This window comes from Hemiscyllium ocellatum, chromosome 9 (assembly GCF_020745735.1).
Source record: "Hemiscyllium ocellatum isolate sHemOce1 chromosome 9, sHemOce1.pat.X.cur, whole genome shotgun sequence".
NCBI classification, from domain to species: domain Eukaryota; kingdom Metazoa; phylum Chordata; class Chondrichthyes; order Orectolobiformes; family Hemiscylliidae; genus Hemiscyllium; species Hemiscyllium ocellatum.
Window position 1 is genome coordinate 50,087,634 of NC_083409.1, and position 20,523 is coordinate 50,108,156.

The 20,523-nt window shown below is 43.5% G+C and overlaps 1 protein-coding gene across 1 annotated transcript in view; it reads left to right on the plus strand.

The window, feature by feature from the left end:
• Positions 1–19,318, plus strand: part of LOC132818504 (podocin-like) — a 48,769-nt gene extending 29,451 nt beyond the window's left edge. The window contains exons 6-8 of the mRNA XM_060829564.1: positions 12,350–12,405; positions 14,957–15,035; positions 19,046–19,318. Coding sequence (XP_060685547.1) covers positions 12,350–12,405; positions 14,957–15,035; positions 19,046–19,318 — 408 coding nt within the window. The remainder of the gene's footprint in view (positions 1–12,349; positions 12,406–14,956; positions 15,036–19,045) is intronic.
• The last annotated feature ends 1,205 nt before the right edge of the window (positions 19,319–20,523 follow it).

Below are 20,523 nucleotides of genomic sequence, written 5' to 3' on the forward strand. Positions count from 1 at the left end.
TCCAGGTGCCCATGGCTACTCCTTTGGTTTGGAGGAAGTGGGAGGATTGGAAGGAAAAGTTGTTAAAAGTGAGGACCAGTTCAGTCAGTCGAAGGAGGGTGTCAGTGGAGGGGTACTGGTTGGGTCGACGGGAGAGGAAGAAGCGAAGGCTTGGAGGCCTTCGTGATGGGGGTTGGAAGTGTATAGGGAGTGGATGTCCATCGTGAAGATAAGGCATTGGGGGCCGGGGAAGCGAAAATCACGGAGGAGGTGGAGGGTGTGGGTGGTGACCCGAATGTCCCCCTTGGACTAAGGGGGACAAGACAGTGTCAAGGTATGCAGAGATGAGTTTGGTGGGGCAGGAGCAGGCTGAGACAATGGGTCGGCCGGGGCAGTGGGGTTTGTGGATTTTGGGTAGGAGATAAAAATAGGCCGTGCGGGGTTGTGGGACTATGAGATTGGAGGCAGTGGATGGGCGATCTCCTGAGTGATGAGGTTATGGATGGTCTGGGAGATGATGATTTGGTGGTGTGAGGTGGGGTCATGGTCAAGGGGGCAGCAGGAGGAGGTGTCCACGAGTCGGCGTCTAGCTTCAGCGGTATAAAAATCGGTACGCCAAACTATCACTGCGCCTCCCTTGTCTGCCGGTTTGATGATGAGGTTGGGGTTGGAGCGGAGGGAGTGGAAGGCTGTGTGTTGTGAGGGTGAGAGGTTGGATTGGGTGAGAGGGGTGGACAGGTTGAGGCGGTCAATGCTGCGGCGGCAGTTGGCTATGAAGAGATCAAGGGCAGGTAAGAGGCCAGCACGGGGTGTCCAGGTGGATGGGGTGTGTTGGAGGCAGGAGAAGGGGTTATCAGAGGGTGGGTGAGAATCCTGGTTGAAGAAGTAGGCGCGGAGGAGAAAGCAGCGAAAGAATTGTTCGATGTCTCGCCGCGTGTCAAACTCATTGACCCGGGAGCATAGGAGGATGAAGGTGAGGCCTCTGCTGAGGACTGATCAGTCATCCTCAGAGAGGGGAAGGTATGGAGGGATGGTGAAAATATGGCAGTGCTGGGAGCTAGGACCTGGGACCTGGTGTGGGGCTGGAGCTGGGAGTGGGGGCGGGGTTAGTCGTGGGGGCAGAATCAATCGTGGGGGCAGAGATCGATGTGGGAGCGGCGTGGTCCTTGAGCAGGTGAGTGACATCACTGGGGGGCGGAAGTGGCTGCGGCGACGGCAGCTCCGGGGGTGGAAGTGGCACGCCGGGCAGAAACGGCGCTGGTCCCAGTGGCCATGGATCCTGCGGCGGCCGTGTATCTGTCGGCGATGGTCTTCCTGGCGATCGTGGAGGCGGTTGTCTGGGTGGCGATTGCGGAGGCTGCATGGTCGGTGGTGGCTGTTGTCTATGCGGCGGTGGGGGCGGAAGTGACATCACCGTTCACCGCGGCGGTGGTGGCTGCAGCGGCCGCATGGGCAATGGTACCCGAGCAGTTCTGTAGGTCGGGTGAAGGTTCAGGAATGGTCAAGGAATCCGGAGTGTGGGGGTGAGTACATGAAAGTTTTTTGTACTTACTTTCTTTGATGTTCGATATGGCAAGGAAAAAGTGTTTGTTCAGTGTATGAATTCTTCTGAGGATGAAGAACAGCAAAGGTCCTTTGCAGGTCTGGGAGAGTGTTGTCCTGAGCTGGAGCAGGGCTGACTGTAGGGAGTGTAAGTGGCGGCTCATGGCTGCAAGCGTGGAGCGGAGAATCCGAAGGGAGGTCTGTTGTTGGAGGCTTCGGATTTGATGTAGCTACCGGTTGTCCTGGTTGGGTCCAAATTGTGTTGGTCTGAATGTAGTCCGGAATCCATGCGGGGTCAGTCGGTTCCGTAGACAGGTGCTGAGGAAGGAGATGTGGCTGTGGTAGCGAGTCTGTTTCAGGACGTGGCTGAAGAGCTTCTGTGCAGAGGAGATGACCGGGGACGTGCAGTGAGAGAGGGACTCACTGAGATCCTTGTTGAGGGAGGAGGAGAGCTTCTTCAAGGTAGGCATCCTTGCAAGAGGATTTGCAGTAGGTTAAGATCAACTAGGAGAAAGCGAGGATTGCAGATGCTGGAGACCAGAGTTGAAAAATGTGGTGCTGGAAAAACACAGCAGGCCAGGCAGCATCTGAGGAGCAGGAGAATCGACGTTTCGGGCATAAGCCCTTCTTCAGGATTGAGGCTGGTGTGCCAAGCGGGCCGAGATAAAAGGTTGGGGCGAGGGAATTTGAGGGAGGGGAGCTGGGAATATGATAGGTGGAAGGAGGTGAGGGTGAGGGTGATAGGCCGGAGAGGTGATGGGGCGGAGAAGTTGGGAAGAAGATTGCAGGTCAAGAGGGAGGTGCTGAATCCGAGGGTTGGGACTGAGATAAGGTGGGGGGAGGGGAAATGAGGAAGCTGGAAAAATCTACATTCATCCCGTGTGACTGGAGGGTTCCTAGGTGGAAGATGAGGCGCTCTTCCTCCTGGCGTCGTGTGGCCAGGGTCTGGCAATGGAGGAGGCCAAGGACCTCCATGTCATTGGCGGAGTGGGAGGGGGAGCTAAAGTGTTCAGCCACAGGGCGGTTGGGTTGGTTGGTGCGGGTGTCCCAGAGGTGTTCCCTGAAACATTCCGCAAGTAGGTGGCCTGTTTCCCCAACGTAGAGGAGACCACATCGGGTGCAGCGAATACAGTTAATGGAGGTGCAGGTGAATTTGTGACGGATATAGAAGGATCCATTAGGGCCTTCGAGGGAGGTGAGGGGGGAGGTATGGGCGCAAGTTTTGCACTTCTTGCAGTTGCAGGGGAAGGTGCCGGGAGTGGAGGTTGGGTTGGTGGAGGGTGTGGACCTGATGAGGGAGTCGCGGAGGGAATGGTCTCTCCTGAATGCTGATAGGGTTGGAGAGGGAAATATATCCCTGGTGGTGGGGTCTGTCTGGAGGTGGTAGTAACGACGGAGGATGATAAGATGTATCTGGAGGTTGGTGGGGTGAAAGGTGAGGACCAGTGGGGTTCTGTCCTGGTGGTGATTGGAGGGGCGGGGTTCAAGGGCAGAGGAGCGTGAAGTGGAGGAGATGCGGTGAAGAGTGTTGTCGACCACATCGAGGGGAAATTGTGGTCTTTGAAGAAGGAGGCCATTTGGGTTGTTCAGTATTAGAATTGGAATTAATGAGGCAGGTTTGGGACAAGCAATACCCACTCGGCATCACAAAGAGAAACCCTCCATGAAATGCAATGAAAAGGACACAGCCAAAACATTAGGAGATTCAGCACGTAAACAAAGTGCGAGAGAAAATCAGCAGGTCTGAGAGAATGATCATTTTGAATTTAATCGGACTTCAGAACAGTGATGGGTTTTGTAGTGTAGAAAAAGGTGGGGAGGAGCAGTGGAACAGCGGCACACTCAGGGCAAGGGTAGAGGGTGAGGGTGATTAGAGATTAAACAAGTAACAAAACAAAGAGAACGGGTGATGGATCTGGAGAAATGGCAAGGATCCAGAGGTGGTCTTAATATGGGTCAACTCTGATAAAGCAAAACTGTTTAAAAAAGATAGAAACAAAGTGGGAGGACAGACATTATGTTCTGAAGTTGTTAAATTCAATGTTGAGTTCAGAAGGCTGTTAAATGCTGAAATGGAAAATGAGGTGCTATTCCTTGAATTCTGCACTGGACTGTGGTCAGAAATATGAGCATGAGAACTTTCCGTTAACACTTCTTTCTCCATCTGATCTGATCTCTCTCTCACACACAAATTGCTGGAAAAGCTTAGTAGGTCTGGCAGCACCTGTGGAGAGAAATCAGAGTTAATATTTTAGATCCAGTGACCATTCCTCAGAGCTGACATCAATTTCTGTTTTTCTGATTTCCAGAATCCACAGTTCTTTCAGTTTTTATTGAAAATTTTCACGCTGTATTTGAATCCTCCTTCTCAAATCCATGACCTGATTATTTTTTAATCCTTCAATTTCATTTGTTCAGGATATATACACTTGGTTGCTGTGTTTGCTCAGATCCCATATTCCATCGTTTTCTCAGTCTGCGGATTTTTTTTAGGTTCGTGGTCTAAATAACATAATGGACCACAGTGTTTTGGGCTGATGGATACAAGTACAAGTCATACTAACAACAAAATCTGGCACATTATATTTCTCACAAACTGTGACAGCTTTATGTACCAACAGGCAGGATATCATTATATCATATCAAACGTAGTGATCTTTACAAGATTCAGTAGCTAGATCAAAAAGTTGTTTGCTAAGTAAGAACCACAAGATTTAACATAGATGTTATCTAACTACATCTAATGCAAGTATTCCTCCCTTTTACCCAACTTCCTCTTTCAATCCTCGATTATTTTGAATTTTTATTTTCATTATACTGAACATGTTTATGTGAATGTCTTAGTTCAAAACTAAGTGCAGAAATTGTATATTCAGAACTTGGTACATTTTGTTCTAGACAGACCCAAAAGCAAATAATGGTATCATATGGTGAGTGTTTCCATGTCAAATTCCAGTCCAAAGTGACAAACCCAGTTGAAGAGCAAAGAAACAGCTAGTCAGTTATGATGATCTGAATGTTCGGCAGAACAACAGCTACGATGGCAACCTTCAAGAAGGAACTGGATATTTCCATTGAAGCAAAAATTTGAAGGGCTGTGAAAAAGAAATGAGAATTTGACATTAACTGGATCGTGGTTTTGAAGATTTGTGCAGACATTGGGATGTCTGCTTATTACACCATAAGATTCTTTGGGTTCAATGTTTCAGCCCAGCTGAGACAGAAACAGGGGCAGACAGGGTACAAAAAATTCTGATGCTTACCAAAGGTTGACTTGGGGCTGGCAGGACCACACACCTCCGTGTGCCAGATGGTTGAAATGAAAGAACAACTTGTACTAATAAAGCACGTTTCACAACTGCTAAAAATCTCAAAGCATTTTACAAGCACTAACATGCTTTGGTGCAGTTACTGTTGTAAAGAAGGACACACAGCAACTAATTTATGCACTGCAAACTCTCGCAAAAAGCAAAGTGGTCATGTGTTGTTATTGCCATGTTGATTTAAGGGATAACTCCCTTGTTATTTTTTGGAATAATGTCATGAATTTTTAATGCACACACAATTAAGCAGACAAGCATTCTGGCAATGCTTCAATTAATAGCTGGCACCTCTGACAGTGTAGTCCTCCCTCAGTACTTTACTTGAGTGTCATCTTGATTATTGTGGTCAAACTCTGGAATAGAACTTGAACCCAGAACCTTAAAATCAGGTGCAAAAGTTCAACAAACTGAATCACAGCTATTTAGTCTTAATCAGACCTCGTCAAGTCTGAAGTAGGTTAATTTAGGGTTTTCTAGTTTCTCACAGCTTCAGAAGACAGTACAGGTACTGAGGCGCAGATATCTGGCTGCATGCTGGGGACCAGTGCTCCGCAGAGACATGCAGGCTTTTTCTGCTAGTTCAATTGCAACAGCAAATACAGGCAACCCTGTGGAAGGATCTCCCCATCTATCCCTTTCTGGTGGTGAACAGGCTACTGTATCTATATTTCAATTAAAAATATGGAAAAGTTAGCGAAAGGGTGTCTCCATGTTGTAACATGATCTCTGTTACTCATCATCCTTTCCAGACAAAAGAGTCATAGAGTCATAGAGATGTACAGCATGGAAACAGACCCTTCGGTCCAACCCGTCCATGCCGACCAGATATCCCAACCCAAACTAGTCCCACCTGCCAGCACCTGGCCCATATCTCTCCAAACCATTCCCATTCATTCATTCATCCAAATGCCTTTTAAATGTTGCAATTGTACCAGCCTCACCCACTTCCTCCAGCAGCTCATTCCATACACATACCACCCTCTGAGTGAAAACGTTGCCCTTTAGATTTCTTTAATATCTTTCCCCTCTCACCGTAAACCTATGCCCTCTAGTTCTGGACTCCACGATCCCAGGAAAAAGACTTTGCCTATTTATCCTATCCATGCCCCTCATAATTTTATAAACCTTATAAGGGGTGTAGGTTTGCTCGCTGAGCTGTAGGTTTGATATCCAGATGTTTCATTACCTGGCGAGGAAACATCATCAGTGGCGACCTCCAAGTGAAGCTTTCCCATTTTCGGGCAAGTTGTAGCGTGTTGCGCCCATAGGTTTTTGCAAGGTTTGTGAAGGTTTGGAGCTCAGGTTGAGGTCGCTTGGAAGTTCACTTGGAGGTCACCACTGATGATGTTACCTAGCTAGGTAATGAAACGTCTGGATATCAAACCTACAGCTCAGCGAGCAAACCTACAACCTAAACCTCAACCTGAGCTACAAACCTTCCCAAACCTTGCAAAAACCTTATAAGGTCACCCCTCAGCCTCCAACACTCCAGGGAAAACAGCCCCAGCTGATTCAACCTCTCCTGATAGCTCAAATCCTCCAACCCTGGCAGCATCCTTGTAAATCTTTTCTGAACCCTTTCAAGTTTCACAACACCTTTCCAATAGGAAGGAGACCAGAATTGCATGCAATATTCCAACGGTGGCCTAACCAATGACCTGTACAGCCGCAATATGACCTCCCAACTCCTGTACTCAATACTCTGACCAATAAAGAAAAGCATACCAAACGCCTTCTTCACTATCCTATCTACCTGTGACTCCACTTTCAAGGAGCTGTGAACCTGCACTCCAAGGTATATTTGTTCAGCAACATTCCCTAGGACCTTACCATTAAGTGTATAAGTCCTGCTAAAATTTGCTTTCCCAAAATGCAGCACCTCGCATTTATCTGAATTAAACTCCATCTGCCACTTCTCAGCCCAACTTGCCATGCTCTCCTAAACTGGAACGCTTTTGATTGATTGGCTATTTTGAGAGCCTGTGCATCATTCTTCAATGCCAACCCCAGGAAAATTGCAATGAATGACAACTTCTCCTGGGGAGAATGGAACTGAGGTCCACAAACACCCCTGGCCTTTGTGTCCAATCACCAGGGGGAAATTGACACTGATTACATGCACCGCATCTTGGTAAATAAATTGCCTACAAAGTACTTATAGTTTCACTGGTGTGGGTGCAAATTTGGAATAATAATTGTTTTGTGCTACACAGACTTTTGGGGTGGTGCTTGTGAAATGCTATTTTTGGTGAGGATGTTAAGAGCATGAGCATAAATATGCATTATTGCAGATGATAAAATCAGAATGTAACAGTAATTCTGCCATTTTAAATCTTGTCACTTTTGATTACACCCTCTTTTAAAGATGTACAGCTGAAGATTCAATTGACAACAGGAGAGCGCTCCCGAGCAGAGGTTAGCTACAGCTGGCCTGAAAGGGCTTTCTCAGAAGCTTTAGAACAATTCTGCTCCTAATATATAATTGGGTGTCTTGGGAGGTGATGTGAGTTTGACTCCAATATGCTGATTTACCTTATTGATATGGCAATAATTATGTTATCTCACATAATATTGTAATCTGAACATGGAGAGCAAGATACGGAAGACCCAGTGATACTTACTACAACTATTATGTTTAAACATTACATTCCTCAGGTATACAAGTGTCTGGGCTAGCTTTAAGCTATTAAGTTGCAACAGAGCAGCATTCTTCCAGTAGACTGTCATGCTTCAAGTGATCTGAGGTAAGATGGAGTATGAAACAGTTATAACCTTGGATCACATACCATGATAAAATGATATCATGACCATATCTCTTAAAGGTATAACATCATACTAACTGTGGCATACATAAAAGGAGGAGCTGGTTAGTTTGTTTGTTGTTAATCAATTCTACAGTCTACAGTTATGTACCATTGACCTAGTTACTATTTCTTAGGTGATAATAAGATCTCTTATCTAGTGCTAAGGTAGTTAACCAGTCATAAGCTAAGGTAATCCTTCGGCATGAAACATGCTACTCTTGCTTCTCAAATACATGCCTCCTCTGTCAAAGACTTACTGGTGATTAATAAATTACACTTAACCCTGATAAGTGTACCACACGAAGAGTTGGTGACAGTAGATCTGTCCAAAGATGATCCCAGGAGCAACAGGTACAAATGGCAGTCATCTCCTACAACAGAAATGATCTTTAACTTTGAATTGCTGATTAATCTCTATGGGCTCTGTTTGAATGTCTATAGGTGTCTGATGGTTTGATGCATTGATTGAAGTTAGTGAAGTCAGCAAGTTGTGCTGCACATGGATAAGGCCTTCAATGTTAATGTAAGCACTCTGGCCAGACTACTTTTCCCCAGTCATGATCCTATAGTTGCATTTCCCATGGGCATCAACACAAGACGAGATAAAGCAGAAAAAAAGCAAGCTATTTACAGAGAGAAGGTGAGGAATGAAAGAAGGTCTATCAGACAAGTCTCATACATTTATGGCCTCTGTCAGCACCTAGGTTCACTTAAGCCAGAACTAGCGCATGGTCTGTGCTTCACAAAGCAGATGCTCACAGAATTCTGCCACTATTTGCATCTTCAGAGTAGGGTGAGGACAGAGCTGCTAGTGGCTGTGAAGCTGAATTTTGTGGAGCTGGTTTGATTTCAGTTTGATGTAGGTGGTATGTGGACATTCCAGGTCACTGTTTAGTTTTGCTAGACAGATGACAGATATTCTTTATACCAAGAGAGCAGTTTATTGTGTCCTTTCTGAATAGCAGCAGGTAGGATGTGCATGTGGTTTTGCTGGGATTGTAGGATTTCCTGTGGTGCAGGTTCCTGTCAATTCACACACGGGCCTTTGCAGGCACAGTATCCAAGTACTGAGATGAACCAACTACAAAATGTTAACACTCACTGTGCAACTGTAAACAACCACACTGACAGTGTGATCATGACAATATGATGCCCTGTCAATCCACTTTTAACTCAATCTTGCAACCACCACACCAAACAGAACGTGACTGTCCAAAACATCGATTCTCCTAATCCTCGGATGCTGCCTGACCTGTTGTGCTTTTCCAGCATTACACTCTCGATGACGAGGAAGTGACTGTCAGGAAACCAGGACTATCTACTGTGAAATTGGCTGATAATTCCAGTTTGCATCCCAATACATGTGACCAGCATACATGGAATACATGGTAGCCATGCTACCATGAGGAACATTGTAGCACAGACTATTGAGGTGTGGAAACCAAGGGTTTCAAGGCCACTTTAGCTCAAGCAAGATCTGCAGGGATCCTCTTCTGCTCCCGTTCTTAGGACAAGTAGACAATCCTTTATCCAAAATCCTGAAATCCGAAAAGCTCCAAAGTCTGAAGGGTTTTTTGTTAAGTTTTTTTCTCATTAACAAGATTGTTTGGTGTGCAAACAGTTAACCAACTCTACACCCATTCGATGTGTGTCACTCAGATGCAATGTGGGGGGGGTGGGGCATGACCAGTCCTTGATTTTGTTTCAAGGCCCTGTTTTACTTTTTAGATTTAGATTTAGATTTCCTACAGTGTGGAAACAGGCCCTTCGGCCCAAAAAATCCACACCGACCCTCCGAAGAGCAACCCACCCAGACCCATTCCCCTACATTTACGCCTGACTAATGGACCTAACACTACAGGCAATTTAGCATGGCCAATTCACCTGACCTGCACATCTTTGGACTGTGGGAGGAAACCGGAGGAAACCCACGCCGACATGGCGAGAACGTGGTAGCGAATGTGCTCCTTCGGTAAGATTTTTAAAAATTTCACCATCAAAATTGCCCGTAGTGTAAGGTAAGGGGTAAATGTAGGGGAATGGGTCTGAGGTGGGTTGCGTTTGGTGGGTCGATGTGGACTTGTTGGGCCGAAGGGCATGTTTCCACACTGTAAGTAATCTAATCTAAAAAAAAACTGCCACTTATTCTGAAATTCAAAAAATTCGGAATTCCGAAAACCAGCTTGGCTGGAGCATTTTAGATAAGGGATTAGATTAGATTACTTACAGTGTGGAAAGAGGCCCTTTGGCACAACAAGTCCACACCGACCCGTCGAAGCGAAACCCACCCATTCCCCTACATTTACCCCCCTTACCTAACACTACGGGCAATTTAGCATGGCCAATTCACCTGACCTGCACATCTTTGGACTGTGGGAGGAAACGGGAGCAACCCCATGCAGACACGGGGAGAATGTGCAAACTCCACACACTCAGTCGCCTGAGTTGGGAACTGAACCCAGGTCTCTGGCACTGTGAGGCAGCAGTGCTAACCACTGTGCCACCGTGCCGCCCACTGTGCACTGGCAATCCACCATATCCTTCACGAGCTGGTCATTAGTGGGGTGTGGTTCTTGTTGCCAGGGAAATCACGAGAAGTTCTGGAGACAAAAGGGTGCAGGGAGCTAGCCCAACTTCACTTCAGTTAAGTTGTCTGAGATTGTATCATGTATGTATAGTTTCTATGAATATAATCTTAAATTCATATCGTACAATGCAATATCTTTTAATCTATTAAGTACCATTACAGCACTCATTAGTGACAATGCTGAAACAAAAAAAAACTATTTGAAATTAACAAACCATTGAATGTTTTCCACAAAACTCAAGTAATCACCATTTTGTATTCCTTTCATGCCTGTATTGTAGGTGCATCTACTTGGCTTGGTGCTCCTATGGTGCACTACCTCAGTACTGCAGCAAGACCAGTGGAAGATTATTGACTCTCTCTGGAGGACGGGCTGCAGATGGTCAAGTTGACTGCAGTTTCTGGCTCTAGAATGCTAGATGGCACTACCTCAATTTAGCTGGCAAAAATCTGGGCTGGCTGCCAGGCAAGCAACAGCTAGGCACTGTCAGTGTGGTAGCAGTGAGACTATAAATGCTGCTATCTTGCGACAGCGCATATCTGTTTGACCACTCCAGTGTCCTGCAAGTGGGCCAATTTGCAGCAGCACAGATAGCCAGACTGTGATGAGATCATGGAGCACTGGTATCCACAGCCATGAGGCAGCGGTCTGATGTCCTCATTGTAACAAGCTGAGGTTTCATGACTTCAGGCTGAGCTACAACTGCAGCACTGAGACACTGGGCAGTGTCTGCTTATGCTGCAGTTGAAGCTGAGATATCAACCATTTGGCACTGCATCACAACTGGACTGCCAGTACTCTCATGGAGTTTGTCTGAACTTGCATGCAGGAGAAGATGGATTTAAAACAGCAAGCAAAGCCTCATGATGTTTGAGCTAGAATCTTCCATGCTCTACTTGACAATGACAGCAGCCTCTCAAGCAGGCCTGTTAATTCACCAAATATTTCTGTGTATATGTCTATCGGTTCTGCATGCCTTGTGTGCAACTTCATTGAGTCACCTGAATTCTCTGCAGCAAAGCTCATTTAAGTGAACTTAGATCCAAAGCTGGAATCAGCTGGAATCCAAACTCCATTCCTACACCCATTCTGGTTACAGCCTATGCATGATTGGTGACTCATCACATGCTGACCCTGCCTCGATGCTAACCTGTAACGTTTGTGTAATGATAGTATGTAAGCTGCTGGCTGCAAGTATGAGAGCATGTGGTGGTATCTCTTCTCCATCAATATCTTATACTCTTTGCACCTGAGGCTGTGCACTTGTTTATTCGGTGGTAGTTCTTTGGTATAAGAAAGGAAAAAGGCAGTAGGGTAGAATTGGGGTGAAGGAATTGGGAAAGCAAGAAGTATGTATTTACACCATTTTAAGGAATTAGTATATGAATGTGCATTCACTAAATCTGACCACTCATGTACTGCATCCGGATTCACAGGCTAGCCTCCTAGAATTGACCATGATTGCTACAAGCTTTCATAGTTTTTAGAAAGACCTCCTGGCCTTAAGAATGAGGCTCTCTCTCAGAACATATTTCATGGTCTTTTCTCATTATTTTTATTCATCCCCTAGACCATAAACTCTTTCTTAATGACTTTCAACAACTGCTACAGTGAGAATACAGTTTTTAAATAGCGCAGCTAGCTTTAAATTGAGGCAATCTCATGGGCTTATGTTCAAAATGTTGGTTCTCTTGCTCCTCGGATACTGCTGACCGGCTGTGCTTTTCCAGCACCTCACCTCTTGATGCAGTCTCATATGGCCTTTCTAAGATGTGTGACTGCTGAATAGCATATTTAGCTCTGGGCTGCATTCCTCTGTCATTAGAAGAGCAGAAACACAATATTCATGCTAGCTACATTATTTTGAACTAGGACTGGTTAATCACACATCTCAGTCCTTGCACCCATTTCTCTAATGTTAAACTAGTCCATTATGTTTGCAGTATTCAGTTTGGAGTCTAAATGCACCTTCAGAGTTATAGGCTTGGCAATCAATGGTTATAGAATAGACATAGATCTTGCCATTCAGTTGGCTTCATACACTTTGATGATAAAGATGAAAATTCATATGTTATAAATTGTAATCTAATCATGATTCCACATTGTTTTGCAGACAGCACTGGATGCAGCAACCTGCAACTGGGGAATCAAGGTGGAACATGCTGAAATGTATGCTTATGGAAGAAAATTTAGTATAATCACATTAGTTATTATAGTGAATTGTCAGTGCTAGCCTTCACTCAACAACTGCTCTCTGAATCAAAGATGATCTTTCCAGTGCATTCCAGGATTTGAGCACATAACCTAAACCCTGTGATAATCAGGGAGTGCTGTATTGCCATAGTACCATTTTTAGAAGCCTTCACAAAACCCCATTTGCCTGTTCAGATGATGCAAGAGGTTACATGCCCCATTTACAGAGTAGAGGAGAGAGTCTTATGGTTAACATCGACAACCCAGATATATATCTCACTGTTGTTTGTCCAAATGTGTGTGCAGAAATTCATTATTTGGTTATGGCATAACTACACATTTAAAAAAATTCACTCGCTGTTGAAGCATTTATGTCCTTTGAACTGAAAGACTCTCAAGAAGTGAAACCCTGCTATTCTTCTTTTGACAATTTATTTTTTGCTTCGAGGCATAGCTTTCAATTTCTACTGAATTTTGCTTATAAAAGAATGTCCTGAGCAGATGTCCTAAAATATTTTAAATAATTATCCTTAAGGTTAAATTTCTACATTTGCTTTAAATAACAGCATTAACTACCAGCAACAACATGACTGCAAATCTCTACAAGTCATGCTAAAGCCAACCACCAAGGCATCCACAATGGCAATCTGAGCTCTGTCGGATATCTTACCCAATTTTATGCTTTGAACTAGTCATGAAATACTGGATTCTAATGATTTCAAGTAATAAATCTGGTCCAATTCATTGTGAATTTGTTTAGGTTACCAAAGCTGCAGCACGGTGGCACAGTGGTTAGCACTGCTGTCTCACAGCGCCTGAGACCTGGGTTCAATTCCCGACTCAGGCGACTGACTGTGTGGAGTTTGCACATGCTCCCTGTGACTGCGTAGGTTTCCTCCGGGTGCTCCGGTTTCCTCCCACAGTCCAAAGATGTGCAGGTCAGGTGAATTGGCCATGCTAAATTGCCCGTTAGGTAAGGGGTAAATGGATGGGTGGGTTGCGCTTCGGCGGGTCTGTGTGGACTTGTTGGGCTGAAGGGCCTGTTTCCACACTGTAAGTAATCTAATCTAAAAGCAGAGGTCATTTCGAAGAATGAGCTCTTGACAAAAGTCATGCTGCTAATCTGAGCATTTGTCCTTGCTTTCCTGAGAATCCCAGAGCGAGAACTTGTGATAAGCAATGAGCAGTAGCTTATAATAGTACATAAAATTTGTCTCTGTTGCGAAAACTTTAATTTTATGACAAACCCAGAAGGATGGTCTCTTTTTAAATATCCATTCACTGGATGTGAGTGCTGCTGGCAAGCCCAGCATTTATTGCTAGTTGCTAATTGCCCCCGAGAAGGTGGTGGTGGGCTTTGATATAGAACTGCTGCAGTTCTTGGGGTGTATATTCACAGTGCAGTTATGAAATGAGTTCCAGGATATTGACCCATCAATAGCAAAGGAGCAGCAATATTGTTCCAATCAGGATGGTGTGTTACTTGGACGGGAACTTTCTGGTCAATAGTAACCCCAAAAATATTGATAATGGGAAAATTTAGCAACAGTAATTGAATGCCATTAAATAGCAAGAGGAGATAGTTACATTCGCCCTTGTTGGAAATGTCAGTAGCTGACACTTGTGCTGCACACAGGTTACTTGCCAATGATCAGCTCAAACCTGGATGTTGTTTGTGTCTTTCTACAAAAGAACATCAATGATTTCAGTAACTGAGGAGTCACAAATCTTCCTGAAGACTGTGCAATCATTAAACATTTCCACTTCTGACTTTATGACGAAAGAAGGGTCATTGGTGAATCAGCTGAAGATCACTGGGCTAAGATCATTATCACAAGGAACTTCTGCACAGATGTCCAACAACTAAAGATATTTATTTAGTGTTAGGTTTGCCCCCAAACAATGGAGAGATTTCCCCAATTCCCTGTGACTCATGTTTTGCTAGGGCTCCTTAACACCAAGCTTACTCAAATGTAGCTTTAATGTCAAGAGTAGTCAATGTCAATGCACCTCTGACAAGGAGTTCTTTTTATCCATATCTGGACCAAGGCTGTAATGTATCCTAGAGCTGAGCAGTACTGGTGGACCCCAAACTGGAACATCAGTGATCAGGTTATTGCTGAGCAAGTGCTTCTTGCTAACACTGTTGGCAAGCCATCCACCTGTTTGCTGACAATTGAGTAGACTAATGGGATGATAACTGACCAGACTGGGCTTACCGTGCTTTTTTTGGATTTGAACTGACTAAATTGAGTCAAGTGACAATTTTCAGTCAAATGGCCAGGTGACACAATGTGAAAGATTTTTGCAGGGTGAGGGGCAAGATAAAATGGTCTCAGCTGAACACTCAAACTTTAGTGGCATTGCTTCTCATGGTTGGACAAACTTAGTACCAAATGAACAATTATTAAATCTTTCTTTAACACAGTGACAAGTTTTGTAATTAAGGTTGGTAGTAGAGTGAAACTGTAGACCTGGATGTAGTGAAGATAAAATTCCACTAATGGTTATCTAACTATGCTCACAGAAAAGACATCCGCCTGCCAACAGAGCTTCAGTATTCACTAGCAGTGGAAGCGGAAGCACATAGACAAGCCAAAGCTAAGGTAAGGAAATGCTGGACTATCTACTGGACATCATAAACTACCAAAGTCAATTTATCAATAGTTTCTAGTGCATAAATGGAGAAAAAAGAACATTGCAAACTAGGAGTCTGAAGTTCCTAAGAAGGACCAGTCGACTTGAAATATTAACTCTACTTTTGTTCACATAGCTATCACCCGATTGTAGAGCTGAGTGCAGACTTCCAAGCCTCATCCCCCGCCTCAACCCCATAACCTGCCACCATCCATATCTTTCCCAAACTCACTCAACCACTCACTTCTTTCTCCCTAATGTACTTATCCAGTACTCCTTTAAATATATCTATTCACTGAACCACTCCTGTAGTAGAGAAATCCACATCCTTATCACAGCAAATTTCCTATTGTTTATCTAACCTCTGACCTAAGCGAACAATATGATTGTGATGGGAAAAGGTAGTATTACAGAGCTATAATGGATTCAAATAGGAACACTTCAACCATTTATTATTGAGGGAAGGGAAAGAAGTTGGGTAGTCACTGTGGACAATTATAACTGCTTAAAGGATTTCACCCTTTGTTACCCTTCTTAATGCTTTGAAACTTTGTAGTAAGATACAGTTGCTATTTCTACATCAGAACCTTTCTTCATTTTGTAGATCCTACTATGGTCTCTACTCCTCGGAAGGTTCCTGTTTTGGTCCTTCCAAGATGAAAGTAGTTAATCTAATGTGTTTTTCCTCCTGATTCTGTTAAACCTAGAACCAACTGCGCATCATCTACTCTCTTCCTGGTCTGAGCTACAAAACTAAAGTTTGTGGAAGTTATTTTCTCTTCTCATTAGTGCCTGTCTTCTACTGTCTACAGATTTATGGTTGAAGAAAATCTCTCAAGGCAGACCTTGAGCATTAACCAGTTTATTACACGATGCATCATGGGGAGACTGCCGTCCTAAGTATGGCTTAGCAGAACTCCAAAGTACAGCAGAAGGTTACGAGATTATATAGAAAATGAGATGGCTGAAACACAGGCTGACCATTAATTACAAAGTGTCAGAATGGTCCAAGGAAGTTCCGAATCAGGGGTCAGCCCTAAAAGATGCTAAACATTCTACAAGTAAACAGGACTGAAAGTTATCACCTCACACGCTGTTTACAGAGATCCGAGACAAATGCAGGACAGATGTCCTTAATTAGAGGAACAACACACATTGGCAATATATCATAGAGACAGAGAAGCTAATTAACAAAAGGAGGTACCGTTGAGCAATTAAGCTACACATACTAGCAATGCATCACAGTGAGAGAGGAACTAAGCTATGTGTGAGACAGCTTCCCACAGCTACATGCCAAATATTATTGATCTGCTGGGTGAGGGGCACTTCCACAAAATGGTTCCTTAATCAGAAGGGAAGCCATAGTCCAGAAAATGGCTTCCACACTTGTAAATTGCAAACCTGTCATCACGTAATCACTGTGGTGAAAACAGTCCACCTCATGAGACTTGGTCTCTGTGCCATGGTGGTAAAATGTTTCAGCACCACCTAATGTGATAGGGGAGCCCCACTCTGGCATGACAGTCTGTGCTAGAGAGGAAGACTGAACTAAGTAGGTTCCTATGCCAGAAGCTAAGAGGGTGCACAATTCTCTGTTGTCTGCTTTGTTTGGTTCATCTTCTTGGCCAGCTGAGCTTTCTTTTTCTGCTAGTTTCTTGCAATGCCCTTTTAAACAGACAGCATCTATAGATCATTGTTGTCAGCAATGGTTTCCTGGTTGTCATTGTCAGCCAACCTCACACCTTGCTTGCAGGTGTCCATGTGATAGAGGCATGTCATGACACTGGAGCTACTTCACTGTAGAGAACTTCTTTGCGTGTACAGTTCTTATCCATCTGATGAATGTGGCCAAGCTGTATAGACATCATTAAGTATATATTGATGGAATTAGTATGTTCCAGGACTTCTGAGTTGGTGAATTTTTCCTTCTAAGAGATGTCAAGTATACATCAGAGATGGCGCAAGTGGAGATTGCTTAACCTTGTTCTTTGTCGAGCATATCTTGTTCAGGTCTCACCACAGGGGAGGAGCATGCTGCAGATCAGGCTTAGTAGACTTGCAGTTGTATTCTGAGTTGGATTGCTATAGTCCACACTCTCTTACTCAGCTTGAATGTAACAACTGCAGCCTTTGTTTTGTGTGTGTTGACTTCATCAGCAAGGTACAAATCGCTGGGGCTTGCTGAGTTTAGATATATGAAGCTATCAACACCTCCAGTTTTAACATATCATTGTTAATAGATGGTAGTATGGCAATATCTTGGACCATGACTTCATTGTTCCTCGACCTCATGGTCAGGCATGAGGGAGGTTATCTATTTGTCATTGAAGGTGTTCCTGAAATGGAATGCTACTAACACAGGATTGCCATTTGGGAATTCTCTCATGAGAACTTGGCACATCTTTGTATTAGATTTCAGGTGAAAAAGACTGAATAGCTTCTGGAACAGAAGTAGATAAGTGAAAGCATAGAGCAATAAAGATTAGAGTATGATAGAGCGTTGGTGCCTTTTTTTTGGATATACTCATTCATGGGATGTGGACATCACTGGCAAAGCCAGTATTTATAATCTATCATGAATTGTGATATAGGTACACCCGCAGTACTATTAGAAAGATAATTCCAGATTGTGTCCTGTGATAGTGAAGGCACAACAAAATAATGCCAAGGCAGGGTACAGTGTGGCTTGCGGGAGGATTTGCAAGTGGTGCTGCTCTTATGCATCTGCTGTCTCAATCATTCAAGATGGTACAGTTCATGAGTTTGGATGGTTGGACTCCACTAGAAATGTTGTCCTATCATAACTGGCCTCAGCCGTCATGTCATGAAAACAGATCACACCAGTATAATTAGTAGGCAGCCATTTTTCTCTAGCAGCTTAAGTAGATCACATGGTCATTTGTCTGGGTGGGATCAACAAAGGCAATGTTTACTGTCTCTTTCATTCACAGCATTTCTCTTACCACTGCCCAGCCGAGACGATTAACTAGATTTTCCAGTTATGAACAACTTTGATTTAATCTGGAATCTAAATAGGGCAACACAAGCAAATGCATTTCCCAGCGTGCTCAGCAGGGAAATGGCATGATATTTATTGCAATCGCTATTGTCACCCTTGCTTTTGTACAGGATCACATTCTCTGTATCTGACATACCTTGGGACAGGACAGAGGCATTTATGCAGAAACTGCTAGATGGTTTCAGGTAGGATAGTATCAGAACCTGGAGCTTTGTTCATGGCAAGAGAATCAACAGCTTTGGGTTCCAATAGCAGCTCGACCATAACAGGCAGACATTCTATGGTGTATAAAATTTCCTTGGTGACAATGTCCTCGCTATGGTACAAGCCAAGCTATTGTTCCACCCATTTCTCCAGTTTATCACAGTCAGTGATGATCACTTCTTCCTTTTGTTTTTGATTGAACTATTTCTTTTTATGGTTCAATTGCCTTTTGATTCTTTATAGATGCTCCTGGTATTCTCTGTGTTGAAAGACAGCAATATATTCTTGCAACATTTTAATCTGTAGTCATTGGCAAAACTCCTAGATATTCTATCAGATATTCCTTTAGATAGCTGTTCATGCATGCAGTGTTTTCTCTCTTGGATCTCTTTTGTAATTAAGGAGAGTGGACCCTTGTTTCATTGACAGGTGATATTAAAAGACTGTGGACAAGTATTCCTGTAGGATCCCTTGCATGGATATTGCAAGGAAAATAACTAAATAGGTGTTTTTAATTGATCTAAAAGTGACAAGAAACAAAGATGCAAAAGTAACGTTGCAAATGGGAATAAAAAGAAAACTCAGTCATTTTTCCCTGTTGCATTAATCGGTGTTGGAATATTTATTTTCTACTTTGCAGATGGACCAATTAAAGAGTAAAAACTTTCACTCTAAGTATTAAGGAAAGGATGGGCTTCTGCAAAAAGAAGTAATTTGTAACAAGCCTAACTCTCAAAACTTGTAAATGAATTGCAGGTGATTGCAGCAGAAGCTGAGAAGGAAGCCTCAGAAGCCTTGAAAATTGCAGCAGACATTCTATCAGAATCCTCTGGTGCTGTCCAGCTGCGCTATCTTCACACACTGTCTGCTCAGAAGACTTCTCCCATTATTCTGCCTGTGCCTTTAGAACTTCTTAATGGCATGACAACTGTTACCCAGAAATCTTTAGTGGCCACTGCTGCAGCTGGTGCACGTGGATCGGAACAACCTCAACAACAGGAAAACAAGACTGACTCTCCAATGTTATAGGAATGGAAAGGACTCAGTTGAAGTTGAAAAAAAATGTACAGTTTCTTTTTGCTGGATTTGTAGGTCACCATACAGAAGTGCACAGTAGGGTACCAATACATGGAGCAATCTGCAAATCAATTGAGTCATAGCAACATTTTATCACAAGTTGCATCGTCTTTCAGTTTTCCATCTCAAGGCAGTCTGACCCAGAGCATCACAATCTTTACTATAGCAAGGATAGGGTGCAATGTCCTGTATCCACTCCAGTGATTTGTTGGCATCAATCTGAACCATATCAGCTGTCCAACCAACTGACCCTGTGTAGTCTGAGTGTCTGTGGCAACTTGTGCATTACATGTATATTGAAGCCTTGGAACTAGGGATAGTGCTGGTAATGACTCCAATTCCCTTTGCATCATTTTTTTCTAATCACTATAAATTTTAGCTCATGAGGCTGATACCAGGCACAAAGGAACTATCTTATGAAAAATGGATGAATAGGTTTGGCCTAATACTCACTCGAATTTAGATTTGAATGTCATCTTATTGAAACATACAAGATTTTTAGTGGACTTGATGAGGTAGATGGGAAAGATTGCTTCCCATTGTGGGAGAGTCTAGGACTGGAGGTCATAATCTCAGAATAAGGTGTTGCATATTTAAGATAGAGATGAGAAGAAATTCTTTCTCTCAGAGGGTACTAAATCTGCAGAATTTTTTTACCATATAGAACTGTTAAGCCTGGGTCATCAAGTTTATTCAAGGCTGAGATAAAATTTTATTTATTAAGGGATTCAAGGGTTATAGAGAAAATGCTGGAAAGTTCAGTTTAGGGTTATCAGAACAAACTCAATAGACTACTTCTGCTCCTACATTTTATGATCTTGGAGAAAACAAATCACAAGATAGAGAAAAATAAAACAGAATTTATGGATCTGAAACAATAACAGAATGTATTGGAGAAACTCAGCAGCTGTGGCAGCATCTGCAGAGAAACAGAGCTGGTCACTGTATTCAAAAATGTCAACTCTGTTTCTCTCTCTACTGCGGCCATACCTATGCAGTTTTAGCCAATTTACGCAAAAGTAGAATTTACACAAAACACAATGCAAGCTGCAATGCCACTGAATGAACAATCCAGGGTTTCATTGCTAATTATGAAATTCGTATTAAGCATGGGCCTAAGCAGCTCGAACTGCTGATACCTACCACTTTCTCTACCA